The 26,855-nt window shown below is 34.5% G+C and overlaps 1 protein-coding gene across 1 annotated transcript in view; it reads left to right on the top strand.

The window, feature by feature from the left end:
* The first annotated feature begins 2,009 nt into the window (after positions 1 to 2,009).
* The window catches only part of LOC137640025 (uncharacterized), a 131,192-nt gene continuing 106,346 nt past the window's right edge, over positions 2,010 to 26,855 (top strand). The window contains exons 1-6 of the mRNA XM_068372389.1: positions 2,010 to 2,349; positions 2,481 to 2,927; positions 3,822 to 4,024; positions 9,288 to 9,422; positions 25,069 to 25,152; positions 25,758 to 26,006. Of these exons, the coding sequence (XP_068228490.1) occupies positions 2,223 to 2,349; positions 2,481 to 2,927; positions 3,822 to 4,024; positions 9,288 to 9,422; positions 25,069 to 25,152; positions 25,758 to 26,006 (1,245 nt within the window). The 5' untranslated portion in view covers positions 2,010 to 2,222. The remainder of the gene's footprint in view (positions 2,350 to 2,480; positions 2,928 to 3,821; positions 4,025 to 9,287; positions 9,423 to 25,068; positions 25,153 to 25,757; positions 26,007 to 26,855) is intronic.

Genomic DNA, 26,855 nt, shown 5'->3' on the forward strand with positions numbered 1-26,855 from the left:
TCCTTACTCACAGATTTGACAAAACTGTGCGACTACGAGGACATGTAGCAGGAGTTAAGCTAAGGAAATTCCCTTACTTTGAAATGGTGTTGTTTGAAACAATAGCCAGAGGTTGGATGACAACATCATTATACAGTACTGTACTAACTTGGAAGAAATGAATGACAGTTGATTTGTCAGAAGACGTATATTTCATAAAACCATTTTTTATCATTTGGGCAGATAAATAATGGTTTAGCGGGGAAAAAACCTTTCTCTTCAGTGCTTGCAAGCAATTATCTTAAGTTTATTTTTTTTTTTTTTGCGAGTGTTTGTGGAAATGTCTCGGAATGAGTTCAAGTGATATACATAGAAAAGGTTTGTCTCAAAGCATATTAGTGCCCTTTTAATTAACATTTATGGTTGCCTTCTCTTAATATGGATCAAATTTCCACCCCCAACAAATTTGGAATCCCCTTGCTAGCTATAAGATCTGTTAAGGTTTTAACAAAAAACATTAGTATTTAGTAATATTATCTGTGCAGATAATTTTACCTTTGAATTCAAGTATTACTTATCCGCAGATGATGTACAAATGCCTAAAATGTGTCATTTGAGTGTAAAGTCATTGTTTTTCATGGACCCAATTCCGAGCGCATTGTGAAGGATAGGTATGAAAACAAGACATATGTCTCCATATAGGAAATCTACAGAAAGTTTCCTTTGCTTGCTTAACTTTCAACAGGTTTTTTACATCTAATTACTGTTTTGCATAAGCATTAAACCTTTTTCTGGATGGAAATAGAAGATTAGTGAATCAGGAATGAGACAAGAAAATGACCTTTTATGGGCCCTGCCTACTAATTCAATTGCAAAATGTTGTACACCATTTTACGTCTTCATCAAATGAAATTTCTAGTAATGGTGTCAAGTAGCATATACCACGCAACAGGTCTGGGTGAAATGCTCGCATATTAGCTGGATGAGATACTGTTTATTGATTTCTCCATATCCTTCTATCCTAGGGAATAGTTTTTGCTCTTTTTCCTTTTCTAAAAGTAGCTAATGGGTATCAGTTCAGAATTAGAATTAGAAGCAAAATTTCTAGTTTTATTGATCTAAAACTAATGGCATGGAAAACAGCATAATGGTTAGACTTGATAAATTCGAGAAACATTGGAGGCAACTTCAACGTTTCATTGAGCATTTGGGAAAAGCAATTACAGGAGTCTTCTGAGAAACGTATAGGAACTGGATATGTTCATTAGGTAGGGAGATTAAGGGACATGGGGGCAGATAGGGACGGTGAAAGGGATGGGAGTAGTAGGGAGATTGAGGGGGAAGAATTTTAATCTTCTAGAAACGCTTTAAACGTTCTAGATGCTGTCTCAGGAAAGATCTGACAGTAATTCATTTCTTCTCAAAGGGTTTTAAACTTTTAAGATGATTTCTGATCAAATAGTAATATACATTTTTATTTGTGTCATAGGGAACCTTAGTTGCAAAACATGAATAGTTAATCCCATCATCCTTCTATTTCGGTGTTACCTTGGTTTTCTTCTTTTTCTCAGTTACCGTACTTTCCAAATCCTCTTCTGCATCACGATTCTTCTTCTTTCGTCTTTTTCTGCATATGTCAAATTTCTTCAGATTAGAATCTAGTTCTGTCATCTTGAAACAAGTTTAAAATTCTCATGAGTGAATATTTTCGTTTGTTATTTAATCGTATATAAACGGAAGGAAATGATCAAAAAGCAGTTTGTGAATGAAATGAAGCATCATCTGTTTTCTAAACTGATAATGTTGTGCGATAACACATTTTTAGTTGTCCAGGGTTACCTACAATGTTTTAGCGATATTTGAAAGATTAGAAGAAAGAAGACTATGCTGTTTTTTATCACTAAAATACTCGTCGTTTTTTTCAGATCACTTAAATTTAATCATAACCTTAATACAATTGGTGCATTTCTGATAAATGGCATTCAGTTCATATTTCTTTCTTTTCAGACTCAAATCTGACCTATCTTCGATAAGCATCAAAGAAATTAGAATGTGGAAATCCAGAAAGTACCTCGAAGTGTTCTAAACGCTAGTTGAAATTCTTTGAAATTTGCGGTGTAGAAAAAATTACATAGCGTTGGAAAGTTCACTTGCTATTATTTTGAAGTTCACTTATCAGGAATCTCTTTCATGAATAATATATAGTAGCCTACTGTGCTTCGCGTTGCGGATTAGAGGAAAAGATGCTGTCGTTCACCAAACACTTCAGTTATTTGAACAACGGCTCTGATAGACAGCATAAGAACAACTTTTCATTCTTCATACTCTTTATAGTATTTTTGCAACTCCGACCGTTATCTCTAATATATGGTAAGTATGGTGTTATTTACAGATAATGCATAAAGTACTACAATTTTTCGATTAAAAGAGATAATGAGATATTAGGCAACATCTCTGTAAATACGTTGAAAAGGTTAAAATTGTAGTTAAACAATTTCCAGGGGCTAATGCAACACCGCAGGCAGTATTGGTGCATGACGATTGCCCTAAAACGATGGAGGTCATCGCGAACTACAACCAGGCATCCTTACGGAATGATCTAGTGTCACTACCCTGTGGCCCTCAAGACCCACCGACGTCTACTTTAACCACCTTGTCTTCGAAAGCTGCTGAAAATAGAACTTTTTTCATAGTGGTGGCCACTTGCGACACTGTCAAAAGCCTCTCATCGCCCCTGAGGTCGCCCATCGTCTTGCCACGAGAGAGGACGATACCTGTATCGGCGTCGGGGCAACGGTGCCATAGCAGGAAAAAAGGATGCAGTGCTCTCGGGGAACCTCTCAGAGACGTCCTGAATCTTGCTGCTTGCTGGATGACCTACAACGTGTGGAGCCAGGTCGTCATACTTTATGACCATACGATGGATATGCAGGCCAATAAGGATTTAGGTAAACGTGACTTATTATAAAGCTGTGTCAGAAGGTCATGTTTTTTTACGGCAACTATTGGTATTTTTCCCCTTATTGAGGTTCTGAGAGAGAACGTTGAATTAGTATAATGTTTGGAGTGCTTGTTAACTTTAACAAACATTTATAGCTTCCACAGAGTCAGTTCTAAAAAAAACTAGGAGAGGTAAAGTTTTCCATGCTGTCTGATTTGTTTACTATTTATTATCTCAAACACTTTACTTAATAGATAATACCCAACATGAAAGAGAGTTTGAGCGTTAATGTAACAGATTATGAATATTTTCAAGAAAAAATAATAACGACTTTTCTTGGACAGTTAAACAATGTAACAGCAAATACCTTAATAGCTTTATTGAAATGAAAAAGATAAATTCAATATCATATGATAAAGTGAAGAACATACATATTATTGACAATTGGTACAATGTCCTATGACAAAATACTTAACAATCGGTCAAATAAGGCTCATATGACAGCTGTCTGATATTTTTCGTATCGCTTTTAATTTCTCAGCCTTATCGGGTAGAGCCAGTTTTATGAATGAAATGTTAATCGATTTATAATCCATAAGTACCTCTGTTTTCTTTGCACTATCAAGGCTAGAGAAATTATATTGGAGTTACAGACATTCATTTTAAAAAATATTTCTGGTCAATATTCACAAGGGGATTTAAATGACTAAATTGTGATTCTCCCTTAACATCTTTATAATTGATATAGTAAATATGAGGGACTGCACTTGAAATTATTTGATTTAACGTTGGATTTATCTACACAGTATTTTCGTTAACTATTTCATCACGAGAAAATAGATAGCCATAAATATCTAAGGATTTTCCCTTTTCTCGTTTTCTCTCTTTCTACGTCACTCAGTTCGAAATTTCCTCAACTACTGCTTCATGCATCGCTTCAAATTATCCTTCATTAACATGAAGAAGGAAATTGTGGACAGAAGGAGTTCGAAGGAACATCTCGATGGATTCATCGAAGCAGCTCTATCCAACTGGGACAGTATTGACGCCAGGCACACGATCGTCATAGCTGAAAGTCCTTCCGTCTCGGCGCTATTAAAGAAGGTGAGCTCAATCGCAGTCTGTAAGTGGCACCAATCTTTAAATGTTCTTTTATCTAGATTATTTTAGTATTTCTGGATGAAGAAGAAGTTAAAATATTTGAATTGTTAAATATCACGTACAGAAACTCACATGCAAAATAACCATATAAATGTCTTGTTTGTAATGTAGTGTTTTACTGCGGATGCAATCATTATTGAAGTACGCGTTCATCACAAAAAGCTCCGATATGAAACCATAGTAAAAGATAATGCATGATTACATTATTATTATTATTATTATTATTATTATTATTATTATTATTATTATTATTATTATTATTATTATTATCTAAGCTACAACCCCAGCATGCTATAAGCCCAGTGAGGAAAGAAAATAAGGAAATAAATAAGCTACAAGAGAAGTATTATTATTATTATTATTATTATTATTATTGTTATTACTAGCTAAGCTACAATCCTAGTTGAAAAAGCAGGATGCTATAAGCCCAAGGCCTTCAACAGGGAAAAATAGCCCAGTGAGAAAAGGAAATAAGGAAATAAATAAATGATATAAGAAGTAATGAACATTTCAAATAAAATATTTAAAAAATATTAACAACATTTAAACAGATATTTAATAAATAAACTATAAAAGGACTTATGTAAGCCTGTTCAACATAAAAAACATTTGCTGCAACTTTGAACATTTGAAGTTCTACTGATTCAATTACCCGATTAGGAAGATCATTTCACATCTTGGTCACAGCTGGAATAAAATTTCTGGAGTACTCTGTAGTATTAAGCCTTATGGTGGAGAAGGTCTGACTATTAGAATTAACTGCCTGCCTAGTATTACGAAGACGATGGAACTGTCCAGGAAGATCTAAATGTAAAGGATGGTCAGAATTATAAAAAATCTTATGTAACATGCATAATGAACTAATTGAGCGATGGTGTCAGAGATTAATATCAAGATCAGGAATAAGAAATTTAATAGACTGTAAGTTCCTGTCCAACAAATTAAGACGAGAATCGGCAGCTGAAGACCACACAGGAGAACAATACTCGAAACAAGGTAAAATGAAAGAATTAAAACACTTCTTAAGAATAGACTTTCTCAATAAGCCAATTTTTTGTGCAATTGAAGAAGACACAGACCTAATGTGTTTCTCAAAAGTAACTTTGCTGTCGAGAATCACACCTAAAATTTTAAAAGAGTCATACAAAGTTAAAGAAACATTATCAATGCTGAGATCCAGATGTTGAGGAGCCACCGTCCTTGCCCTACTTACAATCATACTTTGAGTTTTGTTGGGATTCAACTTCATACCCCATAATTTACACTATGCACTAATTTTAGCTAAATCTCTATTAAGGGATTCAGCAACCCCAGATCTACAATCGGGAGATGGAATTGATGTAAAGAGAGTAGCATCATCTGCATATGCAACAAGCTTGCTTTCTAGACCTAACCACATGTCATGTGTAAATAGTATGAACAGTAATGGGCCAAGTACACTACCCTGAGGAACACCTGATATCACATTCTTATACTAACTATGGTGCCCATCAACAGCAATGATGCTAAGAAACGACCCACCCACTCCCAACTATTTGAGTTTGAAAACAAGGGCATAACGATTAACACGGTCAAAGGCAGCACTAAAATCAAGGCCAATATACGAACTTCCTGGCCACAATCAAGGGCTTTCTGTAAGGCATTGGAGATTGTAAGAAGAGAGATTGTAACGAACAATTAAAAAGAATAAAATATTTTAAGAACAGTAACAACATTAAAACAGATTTTTCATATACACATTATAAAAAGAGACTTGTGCTAGCCTGTTCAACACAAAAAACATTTGCTGCAAGTTTGATCTTTTGAAATTGCACCGATTCAACTACAGTATCTGATTAGGAAGATCATTCCACAACTTAGTCACAGCTGGAATAAATGTTCTAAAATACTGTGTAGTATTGAGTTTTAAGATGGAGAAGGCTTGACTATTAGAACTAACTGCATACCTAGTATTACGAACTGGATGTAACCGTCCAGAAATATCTGAATGCAAAGGATGGTCAGAATTATGAAAAATCTGATGCAACATACATAAGGAACTAATTAGATGACAGTGTGAGAGATTAATATCTAGATCGAGGATAATAAATTTAGTAGACCGTGAGTTCCTGTCCAACAATCAGGATGAGAATCAGCAGGAGAACACTAGATAGGAGAAAAATATTTGAAAAAAGATAGAATAATAGGATTAAAACCCTTCTTCAGAATAGATTGATCTCAGAAAATCTTTAAAGACTTTCTCAATAAGCCAATTATTTTGGTGTATTTGAAGGAGAGACAGACCTAATGTATTTCTCAAAAGTAAATTTGCTGTCGAATGTTGCACTAAGTATTTTAAAAGTCATACAAAATTAAAGAAACATCAACGCTGAGATCCGGAAGTAGAGTAGCCACTGTCCTCAACCTACTTACAATAATACTTTGAGCTTTGTTAGGATTTAACTTCATGCCCTATAATTTGCACTGTGCACCAATTTTAGCTAGATCTCTATTAAGGGTTTCAACAACTCTAGCTTTACATTCAAAATATGGAATTGTTGCAAAGAGAGGAGAAATATCTACATGGGCAACGAACTTGTTTTCTAAGCCAAACCACATGTAATGTGTATACACTATGAAAAGTAATGGGCTAAGAACAGTACCCTGAGGAACACCAGATATTACATTTCTGTACTCATTATGGTGCCCATCAACAACTACTCTTTGTGGTCTACTACTTGAAAATTCAGTAATGATGTTAAGAAAAGACCCACCAACTCCCAACTGTTTGCATTTGAAAACAAGAGCCTTATCATTAACGCAGTTAATGGCAGCACTAAAATCAAGGCCAATCATTCGAGCTTCCTGACTACAATCGAGGTATTCTTGTACAGCATTGGAGATTGTAAGAAGGGTGTCACGATATCCAAGGCCTTTATGAAAGCCAAATTGCAAGCAAGGAAACAGATGATTACCTTCAGCAAACTTATTTAGACGTTTTGCCAAAAGACGTTAACAAAATTTAGATAATATGGGAGTTATGGAAATTGGCGGCAATCAGCTGGAATTGAGTTAACACAAATGAATTTAATAATGGAGTAACATTACCATTTCTCCAATAAGTGCTAAAAGAACCTCTTCTTGCTAACTTGCTGGAAATAACAGATAATTTTAAAGCTAATAAATCTTCAGCCTCATTCAAAAGAACAATATTCTCAACACTATTATATTGCAGTGACCAATTCAAGCTCAAAAGATCTCTCAAAAGGCCATTGCAGTCTGCTTGATTTTATATAAATCTTACATGACTATGACACATGAGGTACAGGCTGCTCAGTCTTCACTACTGATGAAATAAGGGCATGATCAGATGTCCCAACTGGAGAACTAACCTGAATTGTTATAACTCCAGGGGATTTTGTGTATACTAAGTCCAAGCATTTAGCAGACCTGTGAGTGGCTTCACTTATGATTTGCTCACAGCCTGATTCAGGGCCCAAGTTCAAAGCTCTCAGGCCCTGGCAATCAGTAGGAGAAACAGAATCTAACCAATCCCTATGGTGAGCATTGAAATCACCAACAAAAACAAAAGTGACCGTTTTATCAACGTCTTGTATATTGGTCATAATGATAAGAAGAAAATCGAAGATAGAATCATTCATGTCTAGATTTCGGTAGATCAAACACAGATAGAAGTTGTTATGCCTGCCACAAACTTTTATTACCCAAATCTCAGGACATTCACATTCATAGCAGGGCTTATGAGCAGCAGGGTACTCAGTCCTATTATACATCGCCATTCCCCTTGCCCTAGGAATGGCATCCCGTTTTAGAATTATTGGCTTCCTAAAACCAGTGATAAGTTTCTCAGATAAGCGCGTCATTTGAGAATAGCTTTACACAAAAAAAAAATTAAAAAGGCAGACAAGGTTTCATCTTTATTCTAATGAAATTCTTTCTTAAAAGTTAGCTACATGTAAGTTTAAGGCCTGTTTTCCTCAATATGCCACGCTTCCTACAACCCAGAAATCAGCTTTTATTCTGGTTATTATCTCATAGGCTTACCATAATTATGTTCCTGATTACAAAATACCCATATTCTAAAAGTAGAAAGAAGCTACACAAATCTTCTTTGAAAATTAATAAAGAGAAACTATATTAATACTCAAGGGAGAAATTTTAAAGATTTATCACCTGCTGATCGGTTATCAGAACCCCAATAACTTGGCTGAGTGAAAAACGAGGAACATTACATTGAAAAGAAATATATTAAACTACAGCGCTATCGTAAAGGAAACTTGCGATCTCTGGGAATCCTATTTATCATTAGGTTTTTGTGGTAGTCTCCTTCGAAAAGAAAAGCTATTTATATTTCACCACTTCTTGACTTGTTTGATAAACCTTGGATAGGTATAGTTATTTTGCCTCTAATTTTAGTAATTGTCGGGTGGAGCTCACCCAGTATCAAAGTAAATTTATAAAAGAGAATGTATTTTGTCAAAATTTTCATAGTTTTCCTTATGAAAATAATCAAAACATTATGAAACACTATTGAGAACGAAAGAAACTCCATCTGCAAATCAAGTATTTATCACAAATAATTTGAAAATAAGTATAAAACATACTCTACTCTTAAATATTTATAAAATTATCTAAATATAAAGATAAAAAATGAATAATGTACGTGTTCTTGGATGCTTGGGCAACATCTGAGATCCATGGTGGGGGAGGTGGATGATTAGAGCAAATTTCCTGAAAGGAGAAAAAAAATATTTGTTTAAAAAAATCCCAACATTGCGTCACTAAATAAAATAAATAATGGCAAGTCTTATTATGAATAAAATCATATTACTGGCCAATGGAAATGTTTTAGAAGTATGCAATAAAATTATTGTTGTTAATATCACTATTTCTTTTATCATAATGCTATCATCATGATCATCATCATCTTATTATTATTATTATTATTATTATTATTATTATTATTATTATTATTATTATTATTATTATTATTATTGTTCATGTTGTTGTTGTTGTTGTTGCTGCTGAAATAATCCTACAAAGTAAAAGTAATAGGCTTGCAAATAGTAGCAGCTTAATCAATATATTACTTACCAGAATTTGCTATGTAATTTAAATTTCAAAATTTTGATATTTTTACATGAAAATGTTTTAGAGTTTAAGAAGAAACAATAATAAGCATTAAGGATAATTACTCATTACACAGATACCTCACCTTAATAATGGCCGCAACCAGAGTAGCTACGAATGGTTGATGATCACCTCCGTTAATAATGACATCATCGATGCATGGACGCCAATTAACGGTCATCAAGTTTATTTTGCCGATGCTCCCCTCAAGGTCAGTGGAATAACAAGTTGCAGGTGTCTATTTCTGTCTGCTATGATCTATGAGCTAACGTCAGTTACGAGTTTCACATGGACAACACTTTTTTTTTAAGTACCAGGTGCAATGTACATATAGTACAGTAGACGACACACATGTTTGTAAGTATGCATTATGTAAGCCTATGCATGAATGTAGTGGCCTTGGTTCTTCCTGAAGCCCGTGTTACATATTTTTACTCTCTTACCAGCTTCCTCTTCTGAGGCACGAATAAGTGCTCATATAGTTAATATTTTCGTGGATTTTATACGATCATCCCCATGTCTTGATTATCTATAATATTCAGTTTTACGTTTATATACTCTCGTTCACCTTACTGCTCTCTAAGATCACAAAACAGAGGTGTTTAACCTAAGACCTCAGTTCCCCAATCCATAGGATATGTGGTAAAGTTAATGTAAATGTAAAGATAGATATGAGTTGTTAAGTGACAAGAATCCTTGTTGGTAGGTCAGCTGAATCTACACACATAAAAGCATGTCTTGACAATAGTGCAATACTACACGTTATGAGGAACTATAGTCACTTTTGAGTAATGCTAATGATGTCCTAAGCCTTTCTTTTAATTCATTGACTAAAAACCTCCCTCCAATGCTTCCTCATACTCTCAATTCCCTATTTCAAAATGTATATAGGGCAAACTGCATGAAGCTCCAACAGCTTATAAGTGGAACAAATAAGTATTTAAAAGCAGCCGCAGTGACTTTTTTTTTTTTTTTTTTTTTTTTTTTTTTGCTTAAAAATTCCATGCTACAAAACCAACAGAATCATTTGGTCTCTAAAAGTGAGGGGCCATTATGGAAATTATACTGTTAATATTGGCGAGCGAGGGAGTACGAGCATGTGGGATTTAGGAGTGCTGTGAGCTAACCCCCAGAAATTTTCTGAAGAAATTAAGATGATTTTGTGTAATTTGATGCAATATAGCTATGAATATGTGTACGAAGTCAATGGAAAGGATGAATGATTTATCAATATTAGTCAGTCAAAAATTTATAAGTCCACAATGTAGCCTACAGAATTAATCTTCTGTGATATACTAAATATAGTTTCACATAACCTGTACAGAATATGATTAGTATATAGATTTAAAAAACAACAACAACAAAATAAGTAGTTAGGATAACAATAAACTTATCATTGTGTGGTGCAGTGTATTAAAGGATTCATATAACTCAATTGAGAGTCTAAAATAATAGCGTCTAGTAATAAAAAGCCTTTAACCAATATGGGTTTTAGCATTTAAGGTTAGGGACGGTAATAAGAGAGGTAGCAAATAAGTGAATGATAAGAATGAGAATGTACTGCTTGTGGCAGTACTAAGTGAAAATTAAGAAATAGTATAGAAGGGAACAATACTGGATTAATAGATTATTGAATGTATGAAATGAAAATTTTGCAAACAATAACATAGGTGGATAGGAAGAGTAGTGTTGGAGGTTAGAGATGCACGAAGGCAATTAATTCGAGGGTTAAAGCATTTCTGCTAATGATAAAGAAAGTGGCTACCTCTGGATGTAGCCAAACAATATAAGTACATTAAAAATGGCCAAAAGTATTTGCCCGTGTGTTTAGCAGTTTGTTTATAAATTTGTCAACAATGTCTTGAGGGTTAAGTTAATCAAGACGTTCCCGGTGAACAGGAAAGATCTACCATTTTGATAGTTTTAACTTTAAAACACTATATATTTGTAGAAAATTCTGTCAACTAGGGAAATCAAAGGCTTAGATGCAGGAACACCAATGAAAAACCTACAGGCAACTTCTGCAAGCGTTGGTTTTAGGCGACCTTTATGCAAATTTTAGATGAGCCGTTAACCTCGTTAAAGATCCTATAATCTATCTATTTACTATTTTATACTTGTTTGTTAATTATGTATTATTTCATAATGTTATTAAAAATCTCATTTTCAACATTTTCCATATGAACTTGGAGGAAAAAAGTAAGAAAATATCTAATATGTTGTCCCTCTTGAATAAAAAGTTGGGTGTATGTCATCCACCCTGATCCCCATTCCTCTCAAACCCGTATATTCTTGCGTTTTTTGACCTAACCATGCCAACCATTCTCCCGACCAACACATCTTGTGTCTATGGGATAAGCTACTCCCTCTTTTCTCGCATATGCTGGGATGAGGTATGTGACGAATGAGTTACAGGTGCTCACTGTATCTCGAGCCCTAACAAAGTGCCGTCTGTACCTCCAAGGACTGCCATCCTTCACACTGCAAACTGAACAGCATCCACTGGTGCCTTTTATTCACAGATACATGCTTGACATAACTGAAAACCCACAGCTTCAACGCATGTCGCTATACCAATTTATAAAGACTTGCCGGCTTGGCAAGTCTTTATACAACCAAGAAGCACTTTCCTGCGCTCAGTAAGCTACCCCACATCAGAAGATATGACCGAGTGCACTGAAGTAACGTCACAAGTCAGATCCGTCATCAATGATGTAATAATTTCTTAAGAAGGGGATGCCTCAACCATCAACACTGACCGAACCCTACAGGATATTTTGACAGCAGCACAGGCTGACCCCAACTACGTTTGACTTTGTGATTGCATCATGTCCGGATTCCCCATAAATTGGTATGACTTGCACACTTCTTTGCTACCATACTTGAAACTGTAAAAAGCCCTCTTTACTGATAGCTCGTCCTTCTTTGTTGTCACTGATCCTCTCTGGCTAGCCTATGGTCGTCCCTTGCAAGGGCAACACCCCTGCCCTCCCAACCATACGGCACTTCTGCCGCTACTTCAGAGAGGTAGGTATTACCCTGCACCTGCATACTGATGGAGGGCTTCAGTTTACCAACAAAGAGTTTGGGGTGTAACATACTCCAAATAACTTTCTCACCACATTATCCAAAGTCTACTGCATACGCTAAGGCTTCCATCAAGTCTGTCGTCAAGCACTTGATTCTTTAGGAAACAATGACTGCAAGGCCTTTGATTGGGGCATCCTTGAGTTACAAAACACTGTTAACCACTCTGGTCAATCTCCTGCTCAAGTGCTGTATGGTCACCCTTTCAGTACATGTGTGCCCGCTCATCCTCAGTCGTTCATGGAATGTTGGCACTAAAAGGCCCACAACTGTGATCACCGAGCAACTACCAGAGCTGCTTAGGTGCAATGCAACTATGATGATCATGCCTGTCCCCAGCCCAGGTTGAATGTGGACCAACACTTCCACTTCTAGGACCTAACATCCCACAAATGGGACAAGATCGTAATTGTTATCGTTGGCGCATCATCACTTGAGGAAGAGATTCGCCTCCTAAGTGGTTGAGTGCTACGTGGAAACTGTCACTTCTTATATCCAGTGCTCGGTCCTAGTCAAGTTTCCAATTCTGATCTCTCAGTGGTCCCTATAACCCTGACACGGAAAAGTCGTCAATTCCCCCAAAAACCTCCCACAGGTCAAGAAGAATAAACAGGCCACATATGCCATTTATGCAACTTGCTTCGCTCCTTCATACTTGATAAATTCATATATGTTTTTTGCTTTGAATCCTATTATTTGATAGTTCATTTTATGCAACTTTCTTAGTACGTCAAAGTTATCTCTTTGAACACGAAAGGGGAGGCGAGGTGGGGATTACTGTATTTATTACCTTACATATATGCATCCTTCACATTTTATAAATATTTGTTCATTACAAATTCGTGTGATATGGGTTGTGCTGTTAGCACACCGTGCATGGACATCATCATCCATCTCGCTTTCCTTGGCACGAGCTTTTCGCTTTACAGGGCACCCTTATATATACTCTGTTGCTGTGTGGAATAAAACAATCTCCCACTCCGGATCTTATTTCTCCATCCCTATAATCATCTGCCATCTCCTACAGGACATCATCTCATATCACCAGTCACAAAATTTCATGTTTATTATTACTGAAAATAGAAAACGATGGTAATAACATTTTCCTTGAATTTCTTTCTCGTAGTTTATCAAGGTCTCTAGATAATAAGAGTCCCATGACAATGAGATACCCGAATATTGATGAACATACTCTGTAAGCGCACATCGATATGCATTTGTAACCAAGTAGGCAGCACCTTTGTCCATACGCAAGCACTCAATACGCAGGCACATACACATAGATGAAGGCATATATATATATATATATATATATATATATATATATATATATATATATATATATACAGTATACATTATATATATACACAAAGAAGTATGCTCACATACATGACAATATAAATCTATACATATAGACGCATAAAACCATACTTATAAAAATCCCAAATACATATCTGAAGACTCATATATATATATATATATATATATATATATATATATATATATATATATATATATATATATATATATATATATATATATATTTATATATATATATATATATATATATATATATATATATATATATATATATATATATATATTTGCGTGCGTTTGTGTTTGTAATTCTATTTGAATTACAATTTTCATAAAAAGGCCTACTTGCACATGTATACACGTGCAGATGCAAACATAGATGTTTCCGTACATATGCGGGCTACTAACATATATCTACAGAGAAACATGGGATAAATATACATTAATCCAAAGAAATTCTGCTTTACGCAAAGAACTCCGGTGTGATTACGGGAGTTCCGAGAACTAGTAAAAAACCTCATTTAAAAGGAATCATTGCTGAAGTTGTAATGGACTTGAGTGAGATATGTGAAGATAGGAGAGTTTCCAAGCATAATTATCGATGTCAGTAGTCAATTGTGTTTTTACTCCAGGAAGAAGAAGAAGAAGCATTTCCATTCCATTTATTACCCCGATGTGTCAACCAGCTAGTCTTAGCCGCTTTCACTAAAGGACCCAATCAATATTTTGCAAATGCTGTCAAGCCATTAGGAAAAAGCTGTATATATCTTCCCTTTGTTATGACTAAATTGGTACCCAGGAATCGCCAGAGAGCTCTGCAATTATGCTGACACGAATTATTCCCCAATAGCAAAGTTACATAAGTGGAAATTAGGCTGCTTGTAACGACAATGGAAAGGACAACTCCATAAGGATCCTTTTGAATTGCCATTTTAATCCTTACTTGAATTGCGATTGTTTTTATGAGGGAGAGTATGTCTAAGTGTCATCTAATTATTTCGACTTTCTCTTCATTATTCAAATGATGTTTCTTTTGTTCCTTTTTTTTTCATTTTGAATGACAAGCGTTCACAACAGTGTGTAAGTATTCTTAAGATCTAGGCTATAATTACCATTTTTCAAAACGAATAACACGCTACAATAATTGGTGAGCTATTCTGTGAGGGGGACGGCTCGGTAGACTATATCTTTCCTACGTCAGTAAAAAATGCAAGAGTAATTTCTTCCATCGATTTTACTGTCTGTGTCTAAACAATAATAACAATGCAAATTGAAATATGTCAAGTAACAAATGCATTGAGAATAATCACAAAATTTTAAAGCGATATGTATTTTTCCTAACTCTTTAATGGGAAAATGACCAGCGAAGCTAGAATGGCCTTTAAAATTCCAAGTAGCTTGTACAGTATGCAGCAAAACTCGTGATATCTGAATTAAGTGATTTTCGTTCGAAAGTCACTAACTGGTAAATCTTATATTCTTCACATTTCTAGTGAGACTCGAAACATTTTGAAACTTCGCTCAATAAAACACACAGTTCATTAAGTATGGTTTTCAAGTATTAATGCTATATTTTATTTTTGTAAAAATATCAGCTATATCATTATGGAAAAATTACCACAATAATCTTTAATTATGTTAAAAATTAAATACACCTAAATACCTAATGAATCTGAATTTTTAGCCACCATAGTAATGTATTCAACGTAATGAACGTATCGGAGATGTAACTGTGGGCTGGGTCTGATTCAAGACATCAACTGGCAGTGTCGCGGTGACGCCAAAGTACGTCTACCCGTCTGGTCATCTGCTAAACTTGCTTGGAGCTACCCAACCGCTACCAGAAACTATAAATCTAGTTAAGCAGTTTCACCAGATTTTCGAGAAAAAAAAAAGAAAAAAGAAACTAGACAGAACCAGTTGACGAAACTATTATGAATACCTGACTAAAGCGATACAATGAAGGAGAAAGATGAATAGTCATCCTAGGAGGTGGGATACCCGTTGCACAACCGCAGAAATAGAGTAAACTAAATTTATAACTAAGCATTCATTTCCATTAAAATGTTTCGTTCTCAATAGTAGACAAGCCATCATAGGTCTATGCTTATCATCTTGGAAGTCTATGCGTGAGGAAAATATTTGTAATAGATTGGTTGACATTATACCCAGAAGGAATAAACAACATTGACATTTATACTAAATATTAATCACCTCTCTCTCTCTCTCTCTCTCTCTCTCTCTCTCTCTCTCTCTCTCTCTCTCTCTCTATATATACTGTATATATATATATATATATATATATATATATATATATATATATATATATATATATATATATACACATATATGTATATATATACACAGTATATATATATATATATATATATATATATATATATATATATATATATATATATATATATATATGTAATCAATCACATAATATTTCAACAGAGCTTTTACTTTCATTACTTAGTTTGGCTAAATATATTATAACGAGATAATAATGACGTCTTTTAAATAGTTATTCTAATAGTTTTACTGGAATTTGTGTTTTTTATTCTTAAAATGACCCAGGAATTTCAAGAAATTATGCATAGCTGTTTTATCAAATTCTAGTGGTGTATCATTTACTTAGGATTTCGTTGGACACAACTTTGTAGGTATAAAAGGCCCAGTTTGCCTCTAAGCAACCTCAATATCGCGCTTATTAAGCCTATAAGGCTGAGGAAAAATAAAGACGGAAATATACTACACCCTAACTCTGGAGAAATTTCACAAACCCTATTTTATGGCCTGCTAAACAACCTTCATAACTTATAAGCTTTGATGCAAATCTATATTGTTGCTATCTGACAAAGAGCCTAGGCTCTAGTCTCTTATAAAGCCAATAGGATAGACCTAGGCTCCAGAGCCCTATTATTATTATTATTATTATTATTATTATTATTATTATTGTTGTTGTTGTTGTTGCTGTTATTATTAAAGATACGTTGCCATTGTCTTTCTGTAGAATCTGCCCCTAATAGCAGTCTCAATATGTCTGACCTGATTATAGTCTCCCGTTCGTAAAGTAAAAGTAAAATAATAGAGAATTAATCATATTTCTAATAGCGAAGATAACTCACCACCAATTATTTATTTATTTATCATCATTTTCTCAAGCTGGAGAAACCCCCCGAGAGACTAGACTTTTAAAAAGTAGGTAGCGTTGACTTTAACCTACTCCTCGAAGGAACGTCGTCCTGATAGGACCCTCTTATAAGAAAAAATGTAATTTCTCCAGGACCGACGATGGAGCAGGTTTGGGAAGGAGTTGTCTGCTGTGCGGCACCCTCTTCTTAGCTTTGGACTCCAGCCTCGGTCGTCATGCTGTGTCATCTCATCATCATCCTGTCCGTCATTCTTCAGTGTTCCTGCCATCGTTTCCCTTTCACAGTTTATGACTCTGCTCCACTTATAGGCTGCAAACGCCAGAACCCGTGGTCCGCAGAGATACGGTTCAATCTGAATCTCATCACATCGACTATAAGCTAAACTATGACTTATAATGATTTATTGCAAGTTTCGAAATCACGATCCTAACTAACATTTGCTTTATACAGAAAACGACATAAAAATAAGTAATAACTTGCTGCTAGAGATTTTGGGTCTTTTGACTGGCCAGACAGTACTACATTGGATCCCAATTTCTGGTTACGGTTCATTCTGTCTTTGCCTACACATACATCGAATAGTCTAGCCTATTCTTTCCACATTCTCCTCTGTCCTCATACACCTAATTCTTCTTTGATCAAGGGGTTAACTACTGCAATGTAATTGTTCAATAGCTGCTTTCCTCTTGGTAAGGGTAGAAGAGACTCTAGCTATGCTAAGCAGTTCTTCTAGGACACTCCAAATCAAACTACTGTTCTCTAGTCTTGGGTAGTTCCATAGTATTTATACCATGGCCTTTTACTGTCTTGGATTAGAGTCCTTGTGCTTGAGGGTACACTCCAGGACTCTGTTCTATCTTATTTCTCTTTCTCATGTTTTTTTTCTTTTTAAGTTTTATAGTTTATATATGAAATATCTAATTTAATATTGTCACTGTTCTTGAAATGTTTAATTTGACTGTTTATTACTCCTCTTGTAGTTTGTTTATTTTCTTGTTTCCTTTCCTTACTGGGCTATTTTTCCATATTGGAGGCCTTGGGCTTAACTCACATTCCAAATGCATAAATTATCATTAGACTATAGGGCTCTGGTTAAGATTTTCTACATCATAATGCCCTCTTTCCCAGTTTCCTTCTATCCAGATAGACAGTTCCAAGACTAGTCTTGTGTAGTCACGGGGATCGAGGGATTTGTGCATCAGTAACATTAATAATTTTTGTTCTGAAATATAATTTTAGAAAGAAATGTTTTTTAATGATCTAATATTTTTCAATCATGAATTTATGCGTAGCAAGTGACCAAGATTGCCTAATACATACTCTTACGAAGCTGGTTTAGCGTAGAGCAAATATTTTTTTCAAGTATTTTATTTATGTATTTCATTTGTGTATTTAAGAGGTGAATAGACAGCTCTTAAGGTGAGTTCCTCTCATGTAGGTATAAGTTTGGTATGTAAATTACGTAAGACTTTCGTCGATAATTTCGTTGTATTCTTCATTTAAGTTAGTTTATGTAAATTTACGTTATTTTTAAGAACTAACTTTTTATTTCACGCATTTTCTTACGCAGTCATATATAACTGTTTAAGAGTGTTATATGACCCTACAAAGTAAGAACGAGGGCTTATATAAATTATTTTTTTCATTAGGTATTCGCAATTCTTATATTTGCCACGTGCTATGGAAGGTTCTCGAAAACCCCAGCGTAAGTTTTTATCTTATTTTTTATTTCCGAGAACGGTAGGAGAGTGGAGCTAGCTGAGAGAGAGTTGCCTTGCAACCAAGATTCGTCCCCTGAATTTTTATCTAGTTGGTAACTTTGCTGTCGCTAGGCATGGGACCCAAGCCACAAGAATAATTTATTTAGAATAATCTAAAAGTTACTAAGTTCATATATATGCCCCTCAGGGATGCATAGCAGCAGAAGAGAACCAGCCTATCCTGTGAAAGAGCCAACATCTCCTCTCTAGTACCTCGTGTGTGTCCTCTCCAAAGTGTATGAGATTAAATGAAAATAAATTGTGTTGAAATGTTACAGAAGACTTTAAAGGTGTTTTTCATTTATTGTGTCATTATGTGTGCTGGTGTTATATAAATTTCTGAAGCTGGCCCTGAAGGGTTTGTGCAAAAACGTGAAGTATATTTATATCGCTATATGGTTATTTTGTGTTAGCTAAAATTCTTAAGTTTATTAAATACTTTATGCAATTTCTTTAAGATTTTAATCCTTAGAGTCTTAAAGGTTATCTATTTCCATTAAGTATCAAGATGAAATGTTGGTGTAAAATTTAATTTCCAGTGAAATAATTGATTATATGATTTCAGAGTGTAATTATTTCTTTTGTCTTAGTCTAAGGTTTTATTCAGATTTAATATTTCGAGTCAAGTGATTTTATAACTTTCAATGTAGATATTCTTTTTTGTCTTAATCTAAGTTTTGCTCAGGATTAATATTTTGAGTGATTTATTTGTTTTATGTAAATTCTTTCAAAGTGTTGTAGTTTTTATAGAATATATTTATTTTTGTGAAGAGTGTATTATATCAGTCATCAGTGTTTTCACATTACCCTCTCATATCCCTGTTAAAGAATCGTAGTACGAGGTTGTTTGAATCGTTCTTAATAATAATTGCCCAGTTTTGTTTTGAGTGTACTTGATAGACCTTTGGATATTCAGTGTTTTTATATATTGCTGTATGAGAGTTCTATAATTGTCTCATAGCTCGGTTATTAATATTTTTAAGTGTCACAAATTTAATGTAAAAACAAGCAGGTGAGTTTGGAGCTCTGAGGTTGTGTAGCTTGCCACCCATAATATATAATATTATAGTTTGGTTCCCAGACCACGGGAACATTAATACACACGTTTACAAAGTGAAATATTATATTTAATACTAAGTGGCAACTTGAGAAAAATAATTTTTCAATGCAAAAATGTAAAAAGTATTACCAGTTCTGCTGCATACTGTATATGTAAATGCCCTTTATCCACACACTGCCAGAACACTCTGAGATTCCCCTCAGTTACAGACTATGACATCCCCTTCCCCGGTTTATCCTCATTGATGCCATCATAAATGTCCGTCATGGTTACTGACATACTCAAAAATATTCTCTAGTTTCAGGCTATCTATAACATTTAGTATGGCCATCAAGATATCTGCCAATGGTTGATTGTTGTCAAACAGGTATCCCCATAGATTAGTAATTACTCGCAGCACAATATGCTTACTGGCAATTGATTTTTTATCATCCTTGGGTAGGTTGGCAAGTTGGCACTCATGGATGTGAAGTTATCACAATTCCTTTATTTGTGGCGCGCAAAACTGAAAACAGACTCTCCTACACAAATTCTTGGTTGATAATTTTACATATTATGTTTCCTTGTGTCAGGCAAGGTTTATTTCTCTGGTAATCACCAACGTATTTCATCATAGTGTATAAAACATTATTGTGGGTACTTCCACCAATAACTAAAGGAATTGCACAGTTTTTCTTATTCTATCTATTCATACATGGCAACTTCAAAATCTCTCATGAAGACCTTAGTGGACTGAAACCGTTCTCTAGGGTGTTAGTCATCGAACAGCCTGATCGTCAAATGTAACTTAGGCAGTTTTTTTATAGCAACATTTTGTTTCGTCTGTGTCTCTTCCTGAGAGAGTCTAACATTTATTCAAATATAGAGGTATAGCTCTGGTTGCGTGTTGCTGATCCCATTCGTTTAATAATCCCTCGGCCGCATATGTTCGCCTATGGAAACTGTCTTCTAGTTTTTGGACCTATCATGTCAAATGCTTTCATAATCATCTCCACTAGCTCCATCAGCACCTTCAATGTTGTCTTCTACAGCAAGTAACGCATGTTAAGAAGAATTGAATAGTGATTTAACAAAATTTGTATTAGAATCAGCACAATGGATAGGTTAAAAAGTTCATAAAGAAGATCAAGGAAAACTGTCAGAACATACCAAAAGCCTAATAAAAAAATATTAGAAATGAGAGTACAATCTAAGAGAGATGAAATAGAATTAGCAGAACTATCAAAAACAATAAACAAACTAAAAACGCAAGACATCGTAAACACTATCAGACCAAAATTGAAAAAACACTAAAGGAAGGAAGAAGCATCAAGTTAATGAAAGGAAGACTTGGAACAGGGTGCCAACAGATATTTGCTTTAAAGGAGGAAAATTGAATAAAAGAGATGGAGTGCTAAATTCTGCAAAATTTAAATTTATTTCTATACAATGCTATACAATAGTGATACAAGAAATAACTTTGCCAATAGAAATAATGAAACACCTGAGCTAGCACCAAAAGTAACAGGAGAAATAAAGAAAGCATTAAAAGTGTTACGTTCAACCATCGTACACAATGTAGATTAGGCAAAATCTACTCAAAAACTTTATGAAACGATAGCAAAAAACATGAACAGCAAATAACAATGATAGCCAGCAAACAGAAAATAAAACTATACTTAAGATTTAACATAAATACTTATAGCATTACACAAAAATCCACCGAATACACACAGCACACCAAAACTAGATGATATACACAATTCTTACAAAGTAGGTCGAGTTGACTTTCCAAACTTCTATGCAGCAAGCGACAGACGGTTTTGAGTAGTTTCAGATATAAAATGTTGATATGTAGAAATATGGCTTCTGATGATGAATGTTGTTTCAATCTTCTTTAAAATACTTTATCGTTGTGCGTAGTCACTAACTTTCAGTCACAGAGGGTATAGCTGAAAAATATTTCAAAACACAAGCAGTGTTCAGTCAGGTCTCTCTCTTCCCTCTCATTGTTGTTTTAGATTGTATGGCCCTTACGGCCAGACACTAGCTCTTGCACACTTGCAGCCTGTAGTCTTCCCTCTTGCTTCCCCTGTTCTTTTATGTTGTTTCAATCTTCTTTAAAATACTTTAGCGTTGTGTGTAGTCACTAACTTTCAGAGTCACAGAGGGTATAGCTGAAAAATATTTCAAAACACAAGCAGTGTTCAGTCAGGTCTCTCTCTTCCCTCTCGTTGTTGTTTTAGATTGTATGGCCCTTACGGCCATACACTGGTTCTTGCACACTTGCAGCCCGTAGTCTTCCCTCTCGCTTCCCCTGTTCTTTTATGTACGCGGGACCATTACTCCCGAAAATTCGTGACGCACTAGAAGCGCACAGTACTAGAAAACGCATCAAGAAGCCACGTGACGGACCCATTCTCGAATCATCTTGTATTGCATCACTCTTGCCCATCAGACGGCAGGCATCGATGGAGAATCTTGAATTCTCGTGGAAGAACACATCGATATTTTCGATTTTCAATTACATTAACATGTATAAAAATGAATTGTTTTATTTTTACATTAACAAATATGAAATAATATGAATTGTTTTATTTTTTACATCAACATACATGAAAAAATGAGCCATTTTCACAAGTTTTGTAATGCATACATAATTTTAATGTAACATATAGCAAATCCTCCTGTCTAGCGAAAAGTTAGGGGTCATTACCCAACAAATTTTCACAAATATAAACAGAATAAACTTATAGTACAAGATTACAAATACAACATTTTCATTTCAGTGAAAATAACATACAATTTTGTATTACAACCTCCATGTAAGAAAATAAAAACTTACATAGTTGACAATCACAAAATATCAATAAAAATCATTACAAAGAAATCTAAAAGGTTCCTTCTTATCTGATAGAAAATTCACAAATGGCATTTAACCTAAGCCCTTTTTCGGCTTCGATTTAACATCCTTTATAAGGACTGGGCACCAAAAATATATATTATACTATGGCTCGTGACTACGAACCAAACATATAATATAATATATACTACGACTGGCAAGTTAATCAACCTCTCGAATTCCAAACTCCCTTGTTTGCTCTAACATAAAAACTGTTACACTTTAAAATATTAATACACGATTTCTGAGATAGTTGAATAACTCCCAGACAGCAATACATAAAACACTGAATATCCAAAGGTCTCTTAAAGCAAAACTGGGTAATTATTATTAAGACGTATTCAAACCAACCTCTTATTACGATTCTTTAACAGGATACGAGCATAACCATTCTAAACAATGGTGATCGGAATAATACACTCTTTACAAAAATAAATATATTCTATATAAATTACAACACTTTGAAAAGAAGTTACATAATAACCAAATAAATCACTTGAAATATTAAGACTGAACAAAACTTAGATTAAGACAAAAATGCTATGATCTGAAAATTATATAATGACTTCACTTTAAATGTTAAACCTGAATAAATCCCAAACAAAGACAAAAGAAATACTGAAATGAAAATTATACAAAAGCTTGATATTAAATCTGAATAAGACAATATTCAAGTTTGACACTTAATGAAAAATAGATAACCAAATCACAATACAAATACCTAACCTTCCTACAGAGCCGTTTATAAAAACTCTAAAAGAATTTTTATAAGTACTCACTACACATGGTATATGCAGGCACAAAATCACTTTGGAGAGGACACACTATAGGTATTGAACACTTTTAAAACAATACTCAGAGCTGTGTGCGAGAGAGAGAGAGGGGAAGTTGTCTGTCTTAAGGCTGCAATTCTCTATCTATCTGTCTAACACTGGGGTCGCCTTTATAAGAGATTTGGGTAATTCCAGAAGATTCCAAGGTCGAGGTCTGGTAGCGTGGGCGCTGGGCCAAGGGTGTCAGAGTTACCAAGTATTGCTCTCTCAAACACTACTCACGCCACATGAGATGGATCTCTCGGTCAGCTAGCTCCACCCACCCTTTGTCCCCGAAATAAAGAAAAAGATAACATCCTCTCACTAGGTCCTTCACGAAATTTCCAAGCACGTGGTACACTGCGTATTATCTCACAAACATGACGCAATACCTCATGAAAATATAAAAGAACATTACATAAGTCCTTGGTCCTATCATGTATAATCACATTACACTTTCAAACAGAATACGTAAGACTTTGTAACAAAATTACGTGAAATAAAAAAGTTAATCCATAAAAATAACATAAATTTACATATACAAACTTGAATTAAGAATACAATGAAATTAACAAAGAAAGTCTTACGGTGCTTACATATTGAACTTGAATCTATACGAAAAGAACTTACCTTAAGAGCTGGGTAACCTCTCTTCAATGCACAAATAAAATATAAATAAAATCATTAGTAAACTATGGCATCTATTCTACACTAGAGCAGCTTCGTAAGAATATATATATATATATATATATATATATATATATATATATATATATATATATATATATATATATATATATATATATATATATTAGTCCAGCTTGGGCTATATGAAACATGGACCAAAATGAATTAAACAGCGAATATACGTACCATACAGTATATGGCTTGCCAAACTTCTAAAAAGCTACTCAGGCCTGTAATTGTGCTGAAATGTCAGTACGGTATCTGTATGTAGGCCATAAAGATGTAATGCCACTTGAGTATATCATGTCAATTTGACCCATATTCTTCATAGTTATCGGTTAGTCGACCTGTTTTTCTATTTATTTATTATCTGCATTCTTCTATACTCCTACCTTTTTCTTAACAAATGGACAATCTTCACGTTTTCCCGACTTTCATTATTAGTATAACACTTTTCAATTAAAGCTCAAAAGCGCCTTTTTGAAACACGATTACAGGATGTTAATGTGCACTTTCCCACTGAAGTCTGAAACTCGTTTCACGTCTGTTTTGATTGCATACAAATATTTCATCAACATTCTATAACAGTTTGGAGACTGATTGTTCCATTTTTTTTTTATCATAATGAAATGAACGAACTTGGACAGTGATTTTGATCAATATATTATTTCCTTAAGTGGAATTCCATTAAAAACAAAACTATGTATCACTGGTTTCAAACCCTTTAGAGAGGACATTTTCTCCGCAACTCTTCGTCAATATCATGAAACATGAAGGAATTTTAAGACTTCACACAGAAAATATTCTATCTTTTCTAGCGAGAAGTTGAGAAATTATTATTAAGAAAGATAGTATGGGGTATATAAACCAGTGGAAAGTTACAAGTTTTGCGATAAAAAAGAATCCTCCCTGATACATTAGGCATAATCAAAATATTGACAGTACATAGTCCGTGATTTCTAAATAAAAAACAGAAATGATTTTATTTGTGACTTAGTTTCTAATTCCATGCTAATTTAAAACGAGGCTTTTTAAATGCATATTTATTTTTGACAAGATATATTTAAGAACATTCTGAACTATCTTTTTTTTCAGAATCTCTCCGTAACTTTATCAAATGCATTGAGGACAGGAGAAGCCATGGCCAGGGCCAACTACAAATGTTCAGATGTCCCCAAGGTAATTTATCATTTTAGGCAGTAACGAAGCATTATGCTGACAAATACGTACATCTCATTTACATGGCTATCAAGGCAGACATGTTGACGACTTAATGCTGTTGAAAGCTACGGCGTAAAATGGGCTAAGCTATTATGTGAATCTAACCCTACTTGCAGATTAAATCTTATATTGCAGCCTAGAATTTAATTAGTACCTGTCTCCCTTCGAGTAAATTAGTATTAGATAACACAGAATGTAATATTCAATTCTTTTATTTCTTCGGAGGAATTATCTATCAATTAAATCTGCCAGTGCTTTTCTGAGCCTACCCGGAACATTATTATGTTCTAGTGTTCACAACAATCACAAAAAAATAAAAAATAAAAATAAAAAAATAAAAAAAAGTGGAAAAAATATATCCATTATTATGTCAGTGATTATTCCTCTAAGTAACCCATTCTCTTTTTTCTTTTCTTTTTGTAAATATTGCCGTTCAACAACCATCTATCTAATGACAGAAACCGACTGTTGTCCCTTCTTGAAATATGCATGTTTAATAGTAATGGCACTAAATTAGAGCTTAATCCCATTTTAAAAAAACAATATTAACTTATATTCTGCAGCACTCCAGACTTCGCCTACCCAGCATAGCCATCTCCGTAAAACCACCCGATTATTCCTCGACTTTGATTCCATCTGTGGTTATTCCACATCGTGGTCCCCCGTTGGTAGCTACCCACACCTACATGCCCAGCTTGGGCGGGATTGGTGGTGTGGGCGGTAGACTAAACGACGTTGGAAGACTACGGCTCCATTCCCCAAATGAGGAGTACCAGCTGTATGGGGCACACCTCCTCGTAGCCACTCTCAGCGTAAGAAATAAGATAGAATTTTCCTCACATTTTTTTTTCTTGTATTCATCCTTTTTTTCTTTGACGTGTAGGTATTGTAAAGGCCTTAGCGTGTGAATGTCATGACTTCGCATTTCACGATGAAAAAAGAATATTTTTTTTTCACTTTCGGTCTGTATCGATACTCAAATGCTAAAAGAATTGTGGGACGTTGTGACACCCGTGAAATCTGTTCATAAATCATGTCGTCAAAATAATAGGAGGGGCGAAATGTTAGTTGCCATTCGCTTGGCCTAGATAACAAATTATTCATGGAAGCATTTGTTTTCTTTCTTGGGAATCGGTAATGTATATGTAATAGAAATTTGGCCCATGGCCATTCTAAACAAAGAACTTTATTACTGTGCTTAACCTTTAATTAACGCGTTGTTGAATTAGACTAAGAATAACAAAGTAGAACGAACCGATAAAAAAAGTGAATTATATTTTCTTGAACGAAAACCAATACTCATAAATCACTTCAGACGGAAACTTTAATCAGGAGCCTCATGCCACACAAATGTCATCAAGAATCTATTTAAAGTTTGATTTAATCGACAGCATTGGCCATTAAACGAGACCCTGTTATGATGGATGGTCTGACTCGTTGTCAAGGACACGGAATGTGCACCACCAGGAATATTTCAAGATATTTATTGCCGATAATTACTGGCCTGCCGAAATGGTGGGGATGAGGCCTTTGTTTAAGGATATGATGACCATTCATTCAATCAAATAGAAGAATTAGGTAATTCGCAGTCATATATCGCCGTATATATTTTTGATTTGGGACCTTAGCATAATGTAAGTTACATAAGTATATTTCCAAAA

The sequence above is a fragment of the Palaemon carinicauda genome, chromosome 4 (genome assembly GCF_036898095.1).
Source record: "Palaemon carinicauda isolate YSFRI2023 chromosome 4, ASM3689809v2, whole genome shotgun sequence".
Classification (NCBI taxonomy): domain Eukaryota; kingdom Metazoa; phylum Arthropoda; class Malacostraca; order Decapoda; family Palaemonidae; genus Palaemon; species Palaemon carinicauda.